This window comes from Ananas comosus, linkage group 6, assembly GCF_001540865.1.
Source record: "Ananas comosus cultivar F153 linkage group 6, ASM154086v1, whole genome shotgun sequence".
NCBI lineage: Eukaryota > Viridiplantae > Streptophyta > Magnoliopsida > Poales > Bromeliaceae > Ananas > Ananas comosus.
The window spans coordinates 13,143,727-13,160,996 of NC_033626.1; the positions used below are offsets into that span (position 1 = coordinate 13,143,727).

The 17,270-nt window shown below is 40.6% G+C and overlaps 3 protein-coding genes across 3 annotated transcripts; all 3 read left to right on the forward strand.

The window, feature by feature from the left end:
- On the forward strand, nt 1,063-2,776 carry LOC109711285 (zinc finger protein CONSTANS-LIKE 16-like). Its single transcript, XM_020234246.1, has 2 exons — nt 1,063-2,149; nt 2,299-2,776. The coding sequence occupies exons 1-2, from the start codon at nt 1,232-1,234 to the stop codon at nt 2,554-2,556; spliced, it is 1,176 nt and encodes a 391-aa protein (XP_020089835.1). The 5' UTR covers nt 1,063-1,231; the 3' UTR covers nt 2,557-2,776.
- Nucleotides 5,171-11,295, forward strand: LOC109711299 (ubiquitin receptor RAD23c-like). The gene is made up of 12 exons (XM_020234266.1): nt 5,171-5,370; nt 7,047-7,208; nt 7,361-7,414; nt 7,926-8,008; nt 8,094-8,156; nt 8,403-8,580; nt 8,889-9,041; nt 9,806-9,871; nt 9,961-10,008; nt 10,107-10,216; nt 10,311-10,389; nt 10,858-11,295. Exons 1-12 carry the CDS (start codon nt 5,305-5,307, stop codon nt 10,972-10,974), a joined length of 1,179 nt encoding a protein of 392 aa, XP_020089855.1. The 5' UTR covers nt 5,171-5,304; the 3' UTR covers nt 10,975-11,295.
- Nucleotides 13,387-17,206, forward strand: LOC109711298 (protein NRT1/ PTR FAMILY 3.1). The gene is made up of 4 exons (XM_020234265.1): nt 13,387-13,631; nt 13,901-14,118; nt 14,439-15,007; nt 16,146-17,206. The coding sequence occupies exons 1-4, from the start codon at nt 13,538-13,540 to the stop codon at nt 17,050-17,052; spliced, it is 1,788 nt and encodes a 595-aa protein (XP_020089854.1). The 5' UTR covers nt 13,387-13,537; the 3' UTR covers nt 17,053-17,206.

Consider the following 17,270-nt stretch of genomic DNA (forward strand, 5'->3'; position numbering starts at 1 on the left):
TCAAATGCATGATTTTTAAGTACACTTTCCAATAGCACATGTAGAAAAGATACTGAATCGGATAATAATGAAAATTTTGTATAATTATACAATGTATATATGTCATTATTGGATACTGGTATAGTTAATATTCAAATGGATGATGAAATCAATTAGTGTCTAATGACTTCCAATAATAATACTATAATAAATTCTATATATAGAGAGAGATAGGGTACTTACCATCTGTAGTATCGGAACTTTGGTATTATAATTTCGCTTTCGATATAAGGGTCTTCAAATCAACGATCCACGCTGTTAAAACCGATTTAGAATATTTGAAATTTTTAAAAATAAAATTTAATATTTTTTCGACATAATTTACTTTATAATCAAATTATTTCAAACTTATCAAATTCAAATGACTATTATGACGAATTTGTAGTTTAACGGCGTAAAAGAATATAAATTTATTCAAATTTTGGTAAAAAATATTTTAAATTATCTAGATCAAAGTCAAAATTCTTAATCTTTAATTCAAAAGTCCTATCCTCAAATTTTTTAAATTGTTTAATTTTTACTATCCATTTTGACATAATTTACTTATTAAGTAAATGATGTTGAAAAAAAATAAAATTTTATTTTTAAAAATTTCGTATAATATTTGACGATATGAATTATTGATTTGAATATATTGAGATCGAAAATGAGACTATAGTACCTAATCGCAGATACTATAAATTGTACAGTAGCCCTATTTTAACTACATATAATTTATTATTATTATTATTATTTTTTAAGTTACTAGAGAGTAGAGAGTGAGGATCAGGGCGGTGGACGTACAGATGCGCGAGTCTGATCGAGACCGGGAAAGGTCTCCCCGCGTCCGCATCTCTCGGCGGGCCCCACGAGAAATCCGGCGACTGGTACACCCAGCCAATAGGATTCGCGATAAACGGATGCCCTCTGCGCACCAACCAATGGTATTCGAGATAAGGCGGGGGCGCGGGGCCCACCTGCCACGCTGTACTCCGCTCCTACTATTCCTCTGGCGAAAAGTGCAAACGAGGGGTCCCCCGATCCGTTCCCAAAAGCGTACCCCGCGGGTCCCCCGTAGTCCCTCCTCCCTGCTCTTTAATAAGATCCCCTTCACGATATTTGCGTAGCATATGTACGGGTGATAACAATACTAATAATAGTAATATACTAATAACAACAACAGCAACTCTGAGTGCGGCATTTTTTGGTAAGCATGAGCATGAGCATGAACAGCGGGGAGGCGAAGGAGTCATCGGCGGCGGCGGCGGCGGCGGCCGTGGGGGGGAGGACGGCGCGGGCGTGCGAGGGTTGCCTGCGGAGGCGTGCGCGATGGTTCTGCGTGGCGGACGACGCGTTCCTGTGCCAGGCGTGCGACACGGCCGTGCACTCCGCCAACCCCCTCGCACGCCGCCACCACCGCCTCCCCCTCCGCCTCCGCCCCCTCCCCCTCGCCGACCTCAAGCCCGCCTGGTTCACGCGCAAGGCCCGCACCCCCCGCGCCGCCCGCCGCCTCGTCCCCGAGCTGCTCGACTCATCCTCCGCCGACGACGACGACGACGACCAGCTCCTCTACCGCGTCCCCATCTTCGACCCCGCCCTCTCCGAATTCTGCTCCCCTCCCCCGCCGCCGCCGAGCTGCGACGCCGCCGAGGACGCGGCGGCGGCGTCTTCGCTTACGCTGAATATTACGACGACTGCCGACGACTGCCTCGCCGGATTCGGCACGTCCGACGCCGAGCTCACCGAATTCGCCGCCGACATGGAGTCGCTGCTCGGGAATGGCGGCGGCGAGACCTCGCTCTGCTTGGAGACGCTCGGCCTCTCGGGCGGCTCCGGCGGTGAAAACTCTGGCTTATCGGTGAAGGCCGAGATGGACGACGATGACGGCAGAAACGGCTCGGCTTGCGGTGTTGAATTGGAGACGGATGCGGAGATGGTGGGCGTCAATTTCGTCTGCGGGTCGCCGATGGGGATAGAGGAAGGCGACGACGAGAAGGCGGCGCCGAGCACTGAACAGAGATCCTGGTTGAGGCTTGATTACGAGGCGATCATCGCGTCGTGGGGCAGCTCCCCGTGGACCGACGGCGAACGCCCGCAGTTTAAGCTCGGCGACTGCTGGCCCGACTACACCGTAAGTCTTTCACTGCGAAGCAATCGTTATTCTCTAAAAATTTAAAAGTGATTGAGAATTGCACAACGCTTCCAAAATTCAACACTTTTCATGAGCATTATTACTTGGAAACTAACAGGAGCTCTTCTTTGTGTGTGGGTGGGGTGTAGGGGATGTGGATGATCGGTGGAGGCTGCCGAGGCGGCGGACATGGAGAAGATGTAGGGCCGGGACGACTCGGCACGGACGGAGGGCGAGAGGCGAGAGTGAGCCGCTACAGGGAGAAGCGGAGGACGCGGCTGTTCTCGAAGAAGATACGGTACGAGGTGCGCAAATTGAATGCGGAGAAGCGGCCGCGGATGAAAGGCCGCTTCGTCAAGAGGGCGTGCTTCGCCGACGCCGCCGCGGGAGCCGTGTGTCTCAGTTGAGGAAGTCCTAGAGCTATTAACCAGCTTAAGAAGCTCTCACCACTTCCTGCTGCTTATGTTAATTAATTTACTAATCAGGAAAGTTTCCATTAATTTTTTTTTAAAATTTTCCTCCATTTTTTCCATCAGGGATTCCTCTGATGATTATGCATGGGAGGCTGTAAGTTAGTGCTTGCTAAATGGCGTGAATAATAAGCTAATCTTACATCTTTTTGTCACAGTACTGCACTGCGTGTGATTAAAAGTTAAGAAAAGCAATTAGGATTATTCAAAATGTGATTTGTTCATTAATAAATAAAAACTAACAGTAAAAAATTACTGTATTCTGATATTAAAAAGTTGTGAAAGTTGATCTTTTTTGACCCAACATGAATTATGGCTAGCTAATTAACTAGCCGGGGCAGTGTCAGCATGGAACAGTAATAATATTGCAAGTTCGATCAATTTGGTTCTGCTTCAGCATTTATATATGTGAGAGTATATAAGACCAGTTTGTTTTGGCATATCTGCTGTAAGATTTAATTCATTATCTTTGCTGCATAGAAAATGTAACTATTCCCATAACTAAACTTAACTTTAATCCATATATAAGCTGCAAAAATGACAAATTGGAATAAAGTACTAAAGACAGCTAAAGATGTTGATAAAGCTTGTCGTTTAAGTTCTATATATTAGCCCCATGCATGGTAGGTGCAAATATGTCACCATGTTTAACTCCTTATTCGTCTCACATGCCTAAGAGAGACATCTAGAGCAGGAACTATTAAAGGGGTGTTGAAACTGGGGATTGTATTTGTGACTTTTTATGGAATGATCCGAGTTTAAGATTGACTTTAATACCATGTGACACGAAAACATCAATTTGATAGAAAATGGCCCAATAAATTATATTTCTCAAATCAGTTTCTACCTATTTTGGCTTTAATTAATTGCTTGCTACTTGGTCTATGTTGGAGTGTTAATTAAAAAGAATGATGTTGCCACACATGGTCCTGGTTTTAAAGGCTTTTGAAAACTAAGTTGATCTAAAAATTAGAATATTAGGTTCAGGTCTAGCTAATTAATGTATGTTTCATCCTCGACCTCTCACTTATTTTTCCTAGTAATACATTTTTTTTTTTTTTATCGTCGAAGCACCTCATAGTTTTCTCCAACTCGTGCAAATCAATTAATTTTTCTCCGAGAGACTTGTATGCTAATTTTTGACTTAAAACTGTTGCTCGAATCGTCTCAGATATCAAGGTAAGAACCCCAGAGCTAATGCGACGAGCATTTTGACACAACTCATCCCTCCTTTATAATTTTCCAATACTTGAAAAATACATGAAATAGAATGCTGAAATAGACTTTATTTGTGATTATAGGGGATATTGCGATACGTGTATTGAGAAAATACTATGAAATAATATTATGGCCTTTTTCGCATGTAATGCAAGATTTTGTATATTGCAGTTAATCGATTATGATACATTTTTTGTAGTACTATCGAAAATTGAAAAAAAATATGCCACTAAACGGGCCATTAGAAAGGAAATCTATGATGGTATGCACTTGGTTCTTGTGGATCCATTAATTTGGCCCGTCCAAATGGTGGCCTATTGACATTGATGGCCCAAAGAACTACACTTGGCTCGTGTGTTTTATCCGTGGACCAACAAATTAAAATATGAATCAAAGAATTACTACGAAAGATGAAAGAATTAGATAATTCACCAGAATTGTTCAAATAATCTGGACATTTATATAATCTTTGTTTCTTACAAATAAACTCACATAATTGATGAATATTTGTGAGTATCTTTATGAATTTAATAACTCTAAGCCATTAACTAAGTGTTTTTTTTGGCTTCAAGAGTAAGAATACAAGGACAAAAGGAGAAACTTTTCCATGCTTTGGTACATCACCATCTCATACGTACACCACACTCAACATTTGATAATCATCATCTAAAAAAGAGCTAAATCTAATTTGATAAATATTATCTTCAACATCTAAAATTCATATATAGAAATATATATATATATATATATATATATATATAATTTAAAAATTTTATTATGATATTTGATAATGCAATATTTAGACGTAGAACACAGTAGATAGAGAGTGAATTTTGAATTTGAAGCCTTTTATGAGATAAGGTTGTTGGATATGGTGCACGGTGCACCGGGTGCATGCAATAGTTTTCCCCATAAAAGCATGCGCTTTGCTTCGGATCGGGTTAACCTTTTTTTGAACTTTACCCCCTCACACTTTCGTTCGCTTTTCTTTTCCCCTCTTGGAAAGTTGGACACCCACAATCCGAATTTGGCTGCAAAGTATCCCTTATCCAGCGCACCACCAAACCCGAATCCGGTAACAAGCCCCAAACACCAATTATATCCGCCAACTACGTGGGTCCCGCTCTGCTAACAAATTATTCCGCGTGTCAAGTTATGATTAGCTAATGTATGCTGTTTGGTACGTCGTAAGGATAGCGTATCAGACTCCGAGAACCACCGAGTATTATACACCGACTCCGTCTCGGCTTTCTCTTTTCTTTTTTTTTTTTTTAAATATCCGAGATATATTTTTCTTTATATATATATATTATATTTCTCTTTATTATTATTATTATTTATTTATTATCTATTTTATTTTTCGCCCTCTCGCTCTTGGAGAAGCCAAAACCCTCGAGCGGAGGGAGAGGAAGAGAGGAAGAAGAAGAAGAAGAGGAGGAGGAGATCGCGAGAGAGAGATCGAGAGGGATGAAGATCTTCGTGAAGACCCTCAAGGGCACGAGCTTCGAGATCGAAGCTATGCCCGAGGACATGGTATTCCCCTTTCGCTCCGATCTCGATTCGTCCCTCTCGATACCTAATTTCTTCGTTCTCAGATCCTTGTTCTTTGTAATCTTCTTGGTTAGATCTTTGTAATCGATGAGATTTTTTTTCGGATTGTTTCTAATATCGGCGGAATTAGGTTAGATTTGGTTGGGGAAGGGTTGAGATGTAGATTGGTTCATCCTTGCCCTAGATTTGTTGCTGTAGGATTTAGGGTTTTGGGGGGAAAAAGAGTGGAGTCATCTGAGGCGTTAAAAATTTGTGCCCTTTTATTGTAGAAGTTAATCTTTTTCTCCTCTGGATTTAGGGGGGAAAAGTCGATATTTTTGTGGATTTGTAACGTTGATGATTGCTTGTTATCTTTACGGTGGGTTTTAGGTTGCTTTGAAGGAGTTCGTTTGAATTTTAAACGCAGCGCATGGCCTATGAATCCATTAACTTTTGATGATTCATGTTGGGGTTTATCGGGTTTTAGCCGTGACATGTTGAAGTATGTCTTGGTGAACGAATTGGGCTCTTTTAAGTTATGCAGAATGATCAGATCTCCGAAACAACTGTGACAATTAGAGAAGTCGAGGCTTCAAAGAAAAGAAAAAAGGGTAAAGGATAACAATCGTGTCTTAAGTAATTTTTTTTTTTTTTTCATCATAAAACACAATCTTGAATTCAAACATCTACTTTTATTTTCATTTTAGTTCTTTCTAATAGCAAGGGAACTAATTATCTGGCAATATTCGAATGCGCATTTGTGCGTGTTAGGACTGGAACTGTCATATTTGGCACTTGCATTGAAGCGCTACTTTTTCCCACATATGGTGGAATTCTCATCCTATTCTAGCTCATTTAGATAGTCTATTTTCGGCCATCTTGCTTAAAACCCATAATCAAAACAAAAAGCCTAAATGTTACTTCTTTCAGTCTAATTTATAGGATTGTTAGAACTTATTTGAAAGCACTTTCAACAATGGTGTTCTTGTTTATTATTAAATGAGAAGCAAATGGCACTAATATTTTCATCCTTTTTTTTTTTTATAGTTTCACCTTTTCTTTTCCCTTCTATAAAGTGGACAAGTGACATCCTAACTTGTCGTTAGTGTCCGAAACTTAATGGAAGATGATTGATAGGGCTTCTGTGAATTGTTGTTGAAGTTTAGGGTGTTGCTTGTCAATTTCAAAAAAACAAGGACCAGAGCAAAACTTTGCAAATAAAAGAAGTCAAGGATCATCAGCAAATTAACCTTTTTCAGACAATCCTTTGCTTATCCTGTCAAATATTCTGAGATATTTGTTTTGAGCCTACAACATGTAAAGCCCTTATGAACATTTTTATGTTGGTTGAGCTTCTATAGAGGGAACTAGCCATTAATGACCTAGATGTTCGATGTGCCGCTCATTGATCATGGTAAGACTATTTCTTCCCCATTACACTGCATATATTGTGCAGATATTTCATTAAGCCAAATATATACATATGTAGGCATGTATGTATATGTGTGTGCGCTTGTAAAATTTTAGAAGAGTGATATTTTGGCTACTCTAATTGTTCTTATGTAGTGATTGAAACTGCATTTGTTGGCTATCAAGCTTACCTGTCTATTGCTTTAAATGCTCTAATTGTGGTATCATGGACAGAGTGTCAACTTAAATACGAGTCTCTTGCGGCGCAGGTAGCTGATGTGAAAAAGAACATTGAGACTGCTCAAGGGCAGAGCATTTACCCAGCTGACCAACAGATGCTCATACATCAAGGGAAAATACTCAAGGATGACACAACATTGGACGATAACAAAATTGCTGAAAATAGTTTTATTGTTATAATGTTGAGCAAGGTAGTTATAGTTTATATCATAAAATTATTTTCTGCCTTGTGGTACGGAAACATTAATATCTGTGATATGCATAGATGTAGGCTATGGAGCTAATCTGTCTTCTATGCACTTGTTATGATTTAGTAGTGTGATATAATTAATCTGTTTTGCAGAGTAAAGGCTCATCGAGTGGAGCTTCATCTGCAGCAAAGGCACCCACAAATCAGGTAAATCGGCACTCAAAATAACATCCCCCCCTTTTCTCCCATCCTCCATTTGCTATATTGGTTTTCAGCACTACTGTTCTGTTGAAGCAGTAATTTGGCGCTAGAAGAATATAGTCAAAAGTGAGAGAGGACTTATTTTATTTCTATACTAGTATGTATGTATGCATCTGCATATGAATCGAATGCTTAAGGATGTTTAACTCCTAACCTTTCTTCACAAAAGATAGTGTATTCTTTAGCAGACTAACAAGATAGCTTGCGTCTGCTCTTCTTCCTATCTAGATAGCTTGCATCTGCTCTTCTTCCTATCTCCCATATTGATGCATGCCTTTTCTTATACCTGCAGAACTTAAATTGTCAAGATAATTAGTACGTATGCAGCTCTCTTGATGTGCTTTGAGATTTCTTGTTCTTTTACTGACTTCTGTACTTTTTCTTGAGTGAATTTGGGGAAAGATTTTATTTGATTCTTTTATATGTCTTTAAAAATATCTTTATCCCCATTTGATAGGCTCCAACTAGTAGTCCGGTGCCTCCAGCTGCTCCGACTCCCACACCCGCTCCCTCCCCTGCACCTGCAGCACCCACGGCATCGTGAGTTATCTTTTAACATTTTGCTTTATTGTCACAATATTCAGTCCCGCATTAATTTTGTGTGGTCTCTTTCTTATTTAAGCAGGGCACCTACAAATGCACCAGCTCCCACTGCCGCACCTGCCCCAGCACTGGCAGTTAGCGCATCGTAAGTTTTTTCCTTTTTCCAATAACTAGTGCTGGTCCTCTTATGGTCTGATTTTAGCATTATAGCACGGCTGTGAATATAATATGCCTTTCATTGTCTTTACCCTTGTATTTTGATTGGTAGACCTCTCGGTAACTATTTAACTTCCCATCTCATCTACTTGTTGGTATTAATTATGTCGCTGCTGGTAATATCTAATGTTCCCCACCCCCTCTCCTCTCCAATTTTTGCGATGCTACAATGCAGCTCTGAAGTCGAGGCATACGGTCAAGCTGCATCAAACCTTGTTGCAGGAAGTGGTCTGGAGCAAACAATTCAACAGATTCTTGACATGGGCGGTGGGACCTGGGACAGAGATACTGTAGTTCGTGCTTTACGTGCTGCTTTTAACAATCCTGAGAGGGCTGTTGAATATTTGTATTCTGTGAGATTCATACCTTTTATTTTCTTCATCGGTTTTAATTATGCACTGATCTTTAATCTATTCTTTGTTTTGTAACTACGAGCTGTCTTGTGCTTACGGTTGGAATGTTGGATACATTCTTTCATACTATGTTCTTTCCAGCAGTCCCTGACGACTCACAATGTTGGCTTATTCTAATGTACCTGTTATTTGTTGCTTTTGATGATTGGCTCAAGATTCACGTGAAATTTGTATCATGCCCATTTTTATGCATTTCTGACAACAGAGATCATGGTCTTGTTATTGATTTCTTTCGACCTCTCTTTTAGGGTATTCCTGAGAATGTAGAAGTCCCTCATGTAGCTAGAGCACCTTCAAGTGGCCAACCAGCCAATCCAACAGCCCAAGTCCAACAACCAGCTCAGCCTGCAGCTCCTCCCTCCTCTGGGCCCAACGCCAATCCCTTGGACCTCTTTCCCCAGGTACGTGCTATTCATGCTGTCCTACTATTCTGTGTACCAATACATATGTGTTGTGTTTATGTGATACAAAAGTCGTACTATTAAGAGACCTTTTTAGCCAGCTGTCAAGCTATCGCAAAAATGATGCTAGTGCTATATGATGGAGCTTTCAACCCAGAAACCCCATAGTCACACACATAGATCATCAAAATCTATATAATTAACTGCTTTACAAGTGAAAATTGGTTACTGATTAATACCTTTAAGATATAAATCAACTTGAATTTCTCTATTAATTTCTATCTGAATGACTCATTAGATACATAAACAAAAGACATCTAGATGAAATAATTTTTTCTTTATATTTAGAAGTCCTGAAATTATATTTATTCATAATGCAAGTTTTATTTCTTGTCCTTAAGTGCTAGCAGTACGTTAATGTCCAAGTCCCTTCTACCATATGGTATATAGTTATGTTATTGGATAATTTACCTCATCCTTATTCTTGTCTTGCGTAGTACCTTTGGGACTAGACCTTTGGGGGCTAGAAATGTGAAATGTGATTTAAGAATGGCATGTCTAGTGATGTCGATATTGTGCACCAATGGAAAAGAGTAGTTCTATTTAATTTGAAGGTCTTAAAAGAGGATATGGTAGTAATAAGGAAGACATGATATCATCTACCCTGTCATGGAGGCTGATGTGAGAGAGGAGTATAATAAATGAATTATTGGGACTTGGTATCGTTTTTTGGTTAGTTTTATCACATTCTGTACTTTCAACAGGGTCTTCCAAGCATGGGATCCAATGCTGGTGCCGGTAGCCTTGACATGTTACGTAATAGTCCACAGGTGCTCAACATCTTGCTCTCTGTTATCTAGGTGAGAAAAACTGTTAATTTCTGTTCAAACTTGTACATCACCTTTTCTTTTTTGTGTAGTTTCGAGCCTTGCTGGCTTTGGTTCAGGCTAACCCTCAAATCCTACAGGTCTGTTCTTATTTCTTTGTGCATGTTTTTGCATTGAATCTTATTGGTTCTAATTTACTTCCACATAGGATCCTGTATTAATTCTCTTTATTTCACAGCCTATGCTTCAAGAGCTGGGGAAACAAAATCCCCAAGTTCTGCGTCTGATTCAGGAAAATCAAGCCGAGTTTCTTCGTTTAGTTAATGAACCTGCGGAGGGAGGAGAGGGGTGAGAAATTCTAGTCTTGAGCTATGAATGCAGGTTTGTGCTTGTCAGAATTCTAGTGGTACTTATTATTTTCTCTGTTTATTAAACAATCCAGGAATTTGCTGAGTCAGTTGGCAGCTGCAATGCCACAAGCCATTACAGTTACTCCAGAAGAGCGCGAAGCCATTGAGCGTGTAAGTTAATCATTTTCTCTTAGAGCTAGAATGTCGAAACATGGTTTGCTATGTATGTTAAAAAGGCATAATGAGGTGGGAAATAGAAGTAAGATTGGATGCTAACCTTAAATTTCATATTAAATCAACCTATAGCCTTTTATTAAATTGTAAACTCTAGCTGCATTTGGTTTTAAGTTTGTAGTATACCTTTTACACCTCTAGAGGTTGGGACGGATTTTTTGTTTCACATTTCTTATTTCCGCTATTTTCCACGAAAAGCTTCTTAGGCTTTTAATCTTTCGCTTGTTGTCGTCTTACCAGCTGTAGGATATCCAAAATTCAAATGAAAAATTGAGGACAAAGTCCCTTTAGCTATGACTCATATACGGTTGCTTGCTTGTTTGCTTGCTGTATTCAACTTCAAAACAGTAATTGTTGGTTTATGATATGCATCTTCCTCATATTCTTGCACTTATTTTGAGGCAGCTTGAAGCAATGGGCTTTGATCGGGAACTTGTTTTGGAAGTGTTTTTCGCCTGCAACAAGAACGAGGAGTTGGCCGCAAACTATCTCTTGGATCATATGCATGAGTTTGAGGAGTAATTAAACGACACAACTAAGATCGAAGAGCTTTTGGAGAAAAAAGCCACACAGAGCACATGCTTCACATCAGTGTGTCTATCAATAACAGTTACTGTCTAGGTAATAGTATTGGGGTCACTTGAGGTTGGTTATCTTTTCATCTTAAATTATCGTTCTTCTTTTCTATTTGGGGCTCAACTTTTGTCACATAAAAAAGTTTTATATGATGTCTTTAGAAACTTTTAATTGTGTATAAAGATCATGCATCGTGGATCGCCCTACTTCTTTCGAACCTTATTACTTCTATTATGCCTAATCTGCTAGATTTGTTATCCCTTTTAATGAATAGATTTTGATTGCTTGCGAAGTATTCATCCTTATTCAATTGGATAAACACAACACCTGGTGCCTTTTAAACTTTAGTACCTATAACCTTTTTCTTTTGCAAATGTGATACGTGCGAACTTGTTACCTATTTCCCCCAAGTTTTTAGTCGCAACTTAGTATTTAGAAAGGGAGCGAAGGGTGGTGGACCGTGTTATGTTTTTTTTTTTAAAAATTTATTGAAATACAAAAAGTTTTGGGTGGCTATCTGTAGTTTTGTATGTATGCAAATGATCTCTATATCCTGATTATCTTGGAGGCAGAGGAGAGCCAACATAATTTGTCGGATTATTGACAACATATTTTCTAAATCTCTCTCGTTCTCTCTCGTGGTTTTTTGTTTAAGTTTTGAGTTTTTTTAATTTTCGTGTCAAAATCGAACTTCGAGTTGTTGTATCATGACTGAAACGGATCAATCTGTGGAAAATAATATGCATACTCACAGAACACCGAAGCGACCTCGGGGGACTGTTTGACTCTGTATTAACCTACGCGGAAGGGCCTTCTGAGTACACATGTTTGAAAACACAATTCTGTTATTAGTTTTATTTGCAGTCGGAATTTTTAACATAAAATTCCTGCTGCCAAATCAAATGCTCCAAGATTTTGGATTCTCGGAGCAGAGAAGCTTGTCCACAAAGATTTTGATGCAGTTTGGCGTGCGCGGAACATTACCGAGGAACGCTGCAGTAAAACGTCGGTCCTTAATGCCCAACTTTAGTGGCGTTGGCGGCAGCAGCAGTACCATATCCAAAGTGCACTACAATTCTATGGACACTTGCGTTGTCTGAGTTGCTCTCTGATTCGCATGGAATGAGACATGTCGGTAATGAAGGTAATGTGGATGGCGTGTTGGATTTGGCTACGTACTAAAGGTCAGTGTTTTCTCTTGATTTTTCTGATTGGGAGGTAAAGAGAGGCTTGGGAAAACAACCATGTTTTGAACAATATTGGTAGGCCTAAAAATGCATCTTCGCTGGGAGTTAGAAATGATTATGTGAGCCGTGACAAAATAATTATTCGGCTACATACAAGTAAAATAAACGGATGGAACAAAATGTGTCAAAATGTTTGACAAATCTAAACCCTATTTGATGCTTCATTTGCCAATAGCCACAAATAATCGTGGAAAAAAAAAATGACAAATCTGACTCATTAATTAATTAATACTAGTACAATCAATCAATTGACACCAGTACAATCAATCAAATCAAATACGACTTTATCTTAAAAAGTAGTTGGCCACTCAAACCTATGCTTTCATCGAGTAGTGGTGCTTCGGGTATCCTGACATATGAGCAAATGTAACAAGTATTCTATATACCCAAACTGGATCAATTGAATAAACCTATATTTTTTTTTTCCGCTCTCGTTGTAACTTAAATTTGTTATATTATTTTTTACTGAAACTTTTTATAACAGTCAATATGAGTTATCATTAGTAATCGCTAATACATCAGCAATTTTTGAAACTGTTTATTAAAGTCGCCCTAACCTAAGGGCATTGGATCAACAAAAGTCGGAGCTGTTATCAATTAGAATGGTACTCATCTGCCCCACCTTGTGTAACAACATGGCCTAAATTCCCACATCATCCCATCACCATCAAAATGTTTCGTCCCTTTTCTTTGTCACTTCCTCAATTCCAGATTCCTCCAACATCCCCACACCCAATAGTATGTACGCAAACCACACATGCAAAGTAATTTCACGCATCTCAATCAGATTGGTCTTTTCATACTCACTTATCTTTAATGTTAAACTTGATTTTGAACGAACCTCAAAATACTAAGGAGTCCAATGCAAAGATAAGAAGAGGGTACCAATAATGAATGGGTCAAAAGGGAGAGTATTTAGTCATACGCGAGATAAAGGACGTAGAAAGTTCTGTCATGCACCATGCATCCAACGACCATCACCACCAGGAAATATTTCCTGTCTCTGCCACTAGATTTTACTTGGCTGTGTTCTAAGATTCACGTAGAAGTAAAATCTAACAGCAAAGATGCTTACAGTAAAAAGACCATTTGTTGGGCACTGCTGCAGAATTCGTATGTGACTCAGCGACGGCCGACATGTGGTGTTTGTTACCACTGCAAGTTTGTGTATAGAGGAACTGTTGAGAGCGAGAGAGATGAGTACAAGATCCCTATAAATATGGGGCCAGCGAAATATTTGGAGCTCATGGGAGAACAAAAACATGGGAGAAGAAATGGAGGGGGAAAAGAGGAGAGACCATGGCCTCCTTGACAACAAAAGAATAGGAGGCCTAAGAACAATGCCCTTCATCTTTGGTACACACACACACACTACCTCATACTTCATGTTACTTGGAGAAGTACATATCTAGTAGTTAGGAGTATAGTTTTGAGAACTTGACTTCATTTAAAAGAGGAAGCCAAGTTCTTAAAAGTTGATTGTTTTTTGTTGTCTTGGAACTCTACTGAATTCATCTTAAGCTTCATTCTAGATACATCTAGTTATTTGGAACTGTACTAGTTGAGCAATACTTACTTGCAACCAAACATCTCCTATGGTAACTTGGTCGATTGGGTTGATGCAGCAAACGAGACGGCGGAGAAGCTCGCCGTGGTGGGGTTCTCCACCAACATGGTGAGCTACTTGACCCAGCAGCTGCACATGCCTCTCACCAAGGCAGCCACCACCCTCACAAACTTCAGCGGCACTGCCAGCCTGACGCCCCTGCTCGGCGCCTTCCTCGCCGACGCCTTTGTCGGCCGCTTCTGGACCATCTTCATCGCCTCCCTCTTCTACCAAATAGTTGAGACTTAAAAGAGCACATCAATAATTAATTTTTCATTACTTTAAGCCTTTCCATATAATACTATCTTGATTATGCATCCTAAAATTAATTAACATGATAATTTAAGGCTAGGTTAAAAATTAGCACGTAAATTAAATGGATGATACACTTTACTAGTGTAATTTTAAACAATTTCTTAGATTACAGTTGATAAACTAGTTTTGTATGGTAAAAATATTGTTAGTAGTTTAACATTTCAGAAACTTCAGACTGATGAATCCTCACTGGTTAACTCTTTGCCTTTAAACACTAATTGATTAATTTGTGTTGATTCTAGGGAATGACAAGCTTGACAATCTCAGCCGTGTTCCCCCAGTTCAGGCCGCCTCCGTGCAACCCAGCCGGCCACCAGGAAGCATGCCAGGAGGCCGCCTCATGGCAGCTCGCTGTGCTTTATGTGTCGCTGCTGCTAAACGCGGTGGGCGCAGGCGGTATCCGTCCATGCGTGGTGGCGTTCGGCGCGGACCAGTTCGACGAGTCCAACCCGAAGGAGAGGACGAGGACGTGGAACTTCTTCAACTGGTACTACTTCTGCATGGGCTCGTCGATGCTGGTGGCGGTGACAGTGATCGTGTATGTGCAGGACAACATCGGCTGGGGGTGGGGGCTGGGAATCCCCACCGCGGCCATGGCAGTGTCAGCGGCGTCGTTCGCAGCTGGGTATAAGATGTACCGGAGGCTGGAGCCGGCTGGGAGCCCGTTCACGCGGCTTGCGCAGGTCGTGGTGGCAGCAGTCAGGAAGAGGAAGGTGGCGGCCATTGATGACCCGCGAATTTTGTACGAGAATGATGAGATGGACAAAGCCATTTCTCTCTCTGGGAAGCTCGTGCACACCAAGCAGCTGAGGTATTGAATCTCTCTCTCTCTCTCTCTCTCTCAAGTTTAAATTTCTCATAGAATATGTTTAATAAGTGGTAATAGTTAATAGCTAATAACTAATGAAGATGTAAATTTTAATGATTTTAATAGAAATAACTCCATGAAAACAAATAAATGCTATTCCAAAAATGCATGATCACGATATACTAATTAACAAGGGGTTTACAAAAATATATACTTGCGTGTAGCTATATACTACTAGTATTTGCTACTACGTTCGTGACTCGTGAGGGTGGCCCAAAACATGTGGGCCCCACATGAGGTGACATGCCCCCAACATGTGGGCCCAAAACATGTGGGCTAAACATGTGGGTTTAGCCCCTGCATGTGCGCACCCGTGCCATCATACCACAGCCAGATTTCCTCTTTTTTTTTTTTCTCCCAAAATTTTGAGCTAGTCATCGAGATCACGCACCCATTTCAGCTTATAGCAGAATTTAAATTCAAAACCTAAGACTAAAACAGAATACAAGACCTGAGACTAGAGGACGAGCGTACCTACAAATCAAACTAACTATTGGCGGCAACATCTTAGCCTCTTTGTATTTGGAGCAGTACCATTTAACTTTGATCTAATACTATCAGAGTTTTTGTTTATGAGGGTTACTATCTCATCCCATCTTTCTGTTACATCAAAAGCTCCACTCTACATGTTAAACACTCAATTATAGATGACTGCAGCTAAAGACAAACATACACAATAAGCCAAGCATACACGATGGCTTAGGAAATATACCTGTCCAAACAAAAACAGCTGTGAGGCTTCAGAGAATCCAAAATAAATTCAAAAACACTTTTAAGCTTCTCGGATCAGATCGTATGAAACAGTGTTAGAAATGGCTACCTATAATGGAGATGCTTTTAGCAAAGGCACGGACCCGCGTGTGAAATTTGAATTATCAACTGCACTTCAAAGCACATTCCAAAGCAGCCATAACATTACTCTTCTACCAAACTACTGACCGGATTCAGGATTAATTAGTTGATTATTGAGATGTACCGCCAATTTCTATTGAGCTCTTAACAGAAAGCACCTAAAATGTAACCTCTAATGTTTATCAATCATTTACAAGAACTGCACATAATCAGGTCTTCATTATTGCAGCTTCTTCGACAAAGCAGCGATCGTCACCAAATCCGATGGTGTAAAAGAAGGCTCCTCCGCCACCGCCGCCTCCAGAACTCCTAACCCATGGCGGCTGAGCACGGTTCACCGTGTGGAGGAGCTAAAATCAGTCATCCGCATGGGGCCTATCTGGGTTGCAGGCATCCTCGTCATCACTGCTGCAGCCCAGCAGGGCACCTTTGCCCTCCAGCAGGCCCGCACCATGGATCGCCGCCTCTCCCCTTCCTCTACCTTTCAGATCCCCCCAGGTTCCATGTCTGTCTTCACCATGCTTGCCATGCTTGTCACCATATCCCTTTACGACCGCGCCCTCATCCCCCTTGCCCGCCGCTTCACCGGCCTCGACCGCGGCCTCTCCTTCCTGCAGCGCATGGGCATCGGCTTTGCCATTTCCATTGCCGCCACCTTCATCGCTGGATTCATCGAAATCCGCCGCAAGCACATTGCAGCCGAGGCGGGCCTCCTCGACTTACCGACCACCACACTACCAATATCAGTCTTCTGGCTCGTGCCACAGTACGCTCTCTTTGGAATGACAGAGGCATTCACCTCAATTGGCTACCTTGAGTTCTTTTACGACCAGGCGCCCGAAAGCATGCGGAGCACCGCCACCGCACTATTCTGGTTGGTGATATCCTTAGGAAGCTATGTTAGTACGATGCTTGTCACGCTAGTCCACAAGTATAGTGCCGGTCCAGGAGGATCTAACTGGCTAGCAGATAATATAAACAAGGGGAAGTTAGAATACTTCTACTGGCTCATCACATTGCTTCAGGCTTTGAATTTGGTGTATTACATGGTATGTGCTAAGTACTATACGTTTAAGCCAGTTCAGATTAGGGAAGAGGAGGAACATAGGGTAGTGGAGCTCAACAATAAGGTTTGAGATCTGAGTAATTGTGCATTGCAATAATACACCAAGGGAGTCTGAGCTGATATAGGAAGAAATATTGCATGTAAAAGAGTCTTAAGTTGCCAGGATAAAGAGAATGTAGAATTCTGAAATAAAAACTATAGAAAGAACACTATTCTCGAGAGAATGGAACAAGTATAATGCCTGTATGTTATATATAGATATGATTTGGGTGTTTAATATGGCTATAC

Excerpts from the sequence above, each read along its gene's own strand:
- LOC109711298 (XM_020234265.1), top strand. The coding sequence starts at position 13,538 with ATGGGAGAAGAAATGGAGGGGGAAAAGAGGAGAGACCATGGCCTCCTT. Across the intron at positions 14,119-14,438 it reads CCTCCCTCTTCTACCAAATA|GGAATGACAAGCTTGACAAT; the intron begins GTTGAGACTTAA and ends TGTTGATTCTAG. Across the intron at positions 15,008-16,145 it reads GTGCACACCAAGCAGCTGAG|CTTCTTCGACAAAGCAGCGA; the intron begins GTATTGAATCTC and ends TCATTATTGCAG.
- LOC109711285 (XM_020234246.1), top strand. The coding sequence starts at position 1,232 with ATGAGCATGAGCATGAACAGCGGGGAGGCGAAGGAGTCATCGGCGGCG. Across the intron at positions 2,150-2,298 it reads ACTGCTGGCCCGACTACACC|GGGATGTGGATGATCGGTGG; the intron begins GTAAGTCTTTCA and ends GGTGGGGTGTAG.
- LOC109711299 (XM_020234266.1), top strand. The coding sequence starts at position 5,305 with ATGAAGATCTTCGTGAAGACCCTCAAGGGCACGAGCTTCGAGATCGAA. Across the intron at positions 5,371-7,046 it reads AAGCTATGCCCGAGGACATG|GTAGCTGATGTGAAAAAGAA; the intron begins GTATTCCCCTTT and ends CTTGCGGCGCAG. Across the intron at positions 10,390-10,857 it reads AGCGCGAAGCCATTGAGCGT|CTTGAAGCAATGGGCTTTGA; the intron begins GTAAGTTAATCA and ends ATTTTGAGGCAG.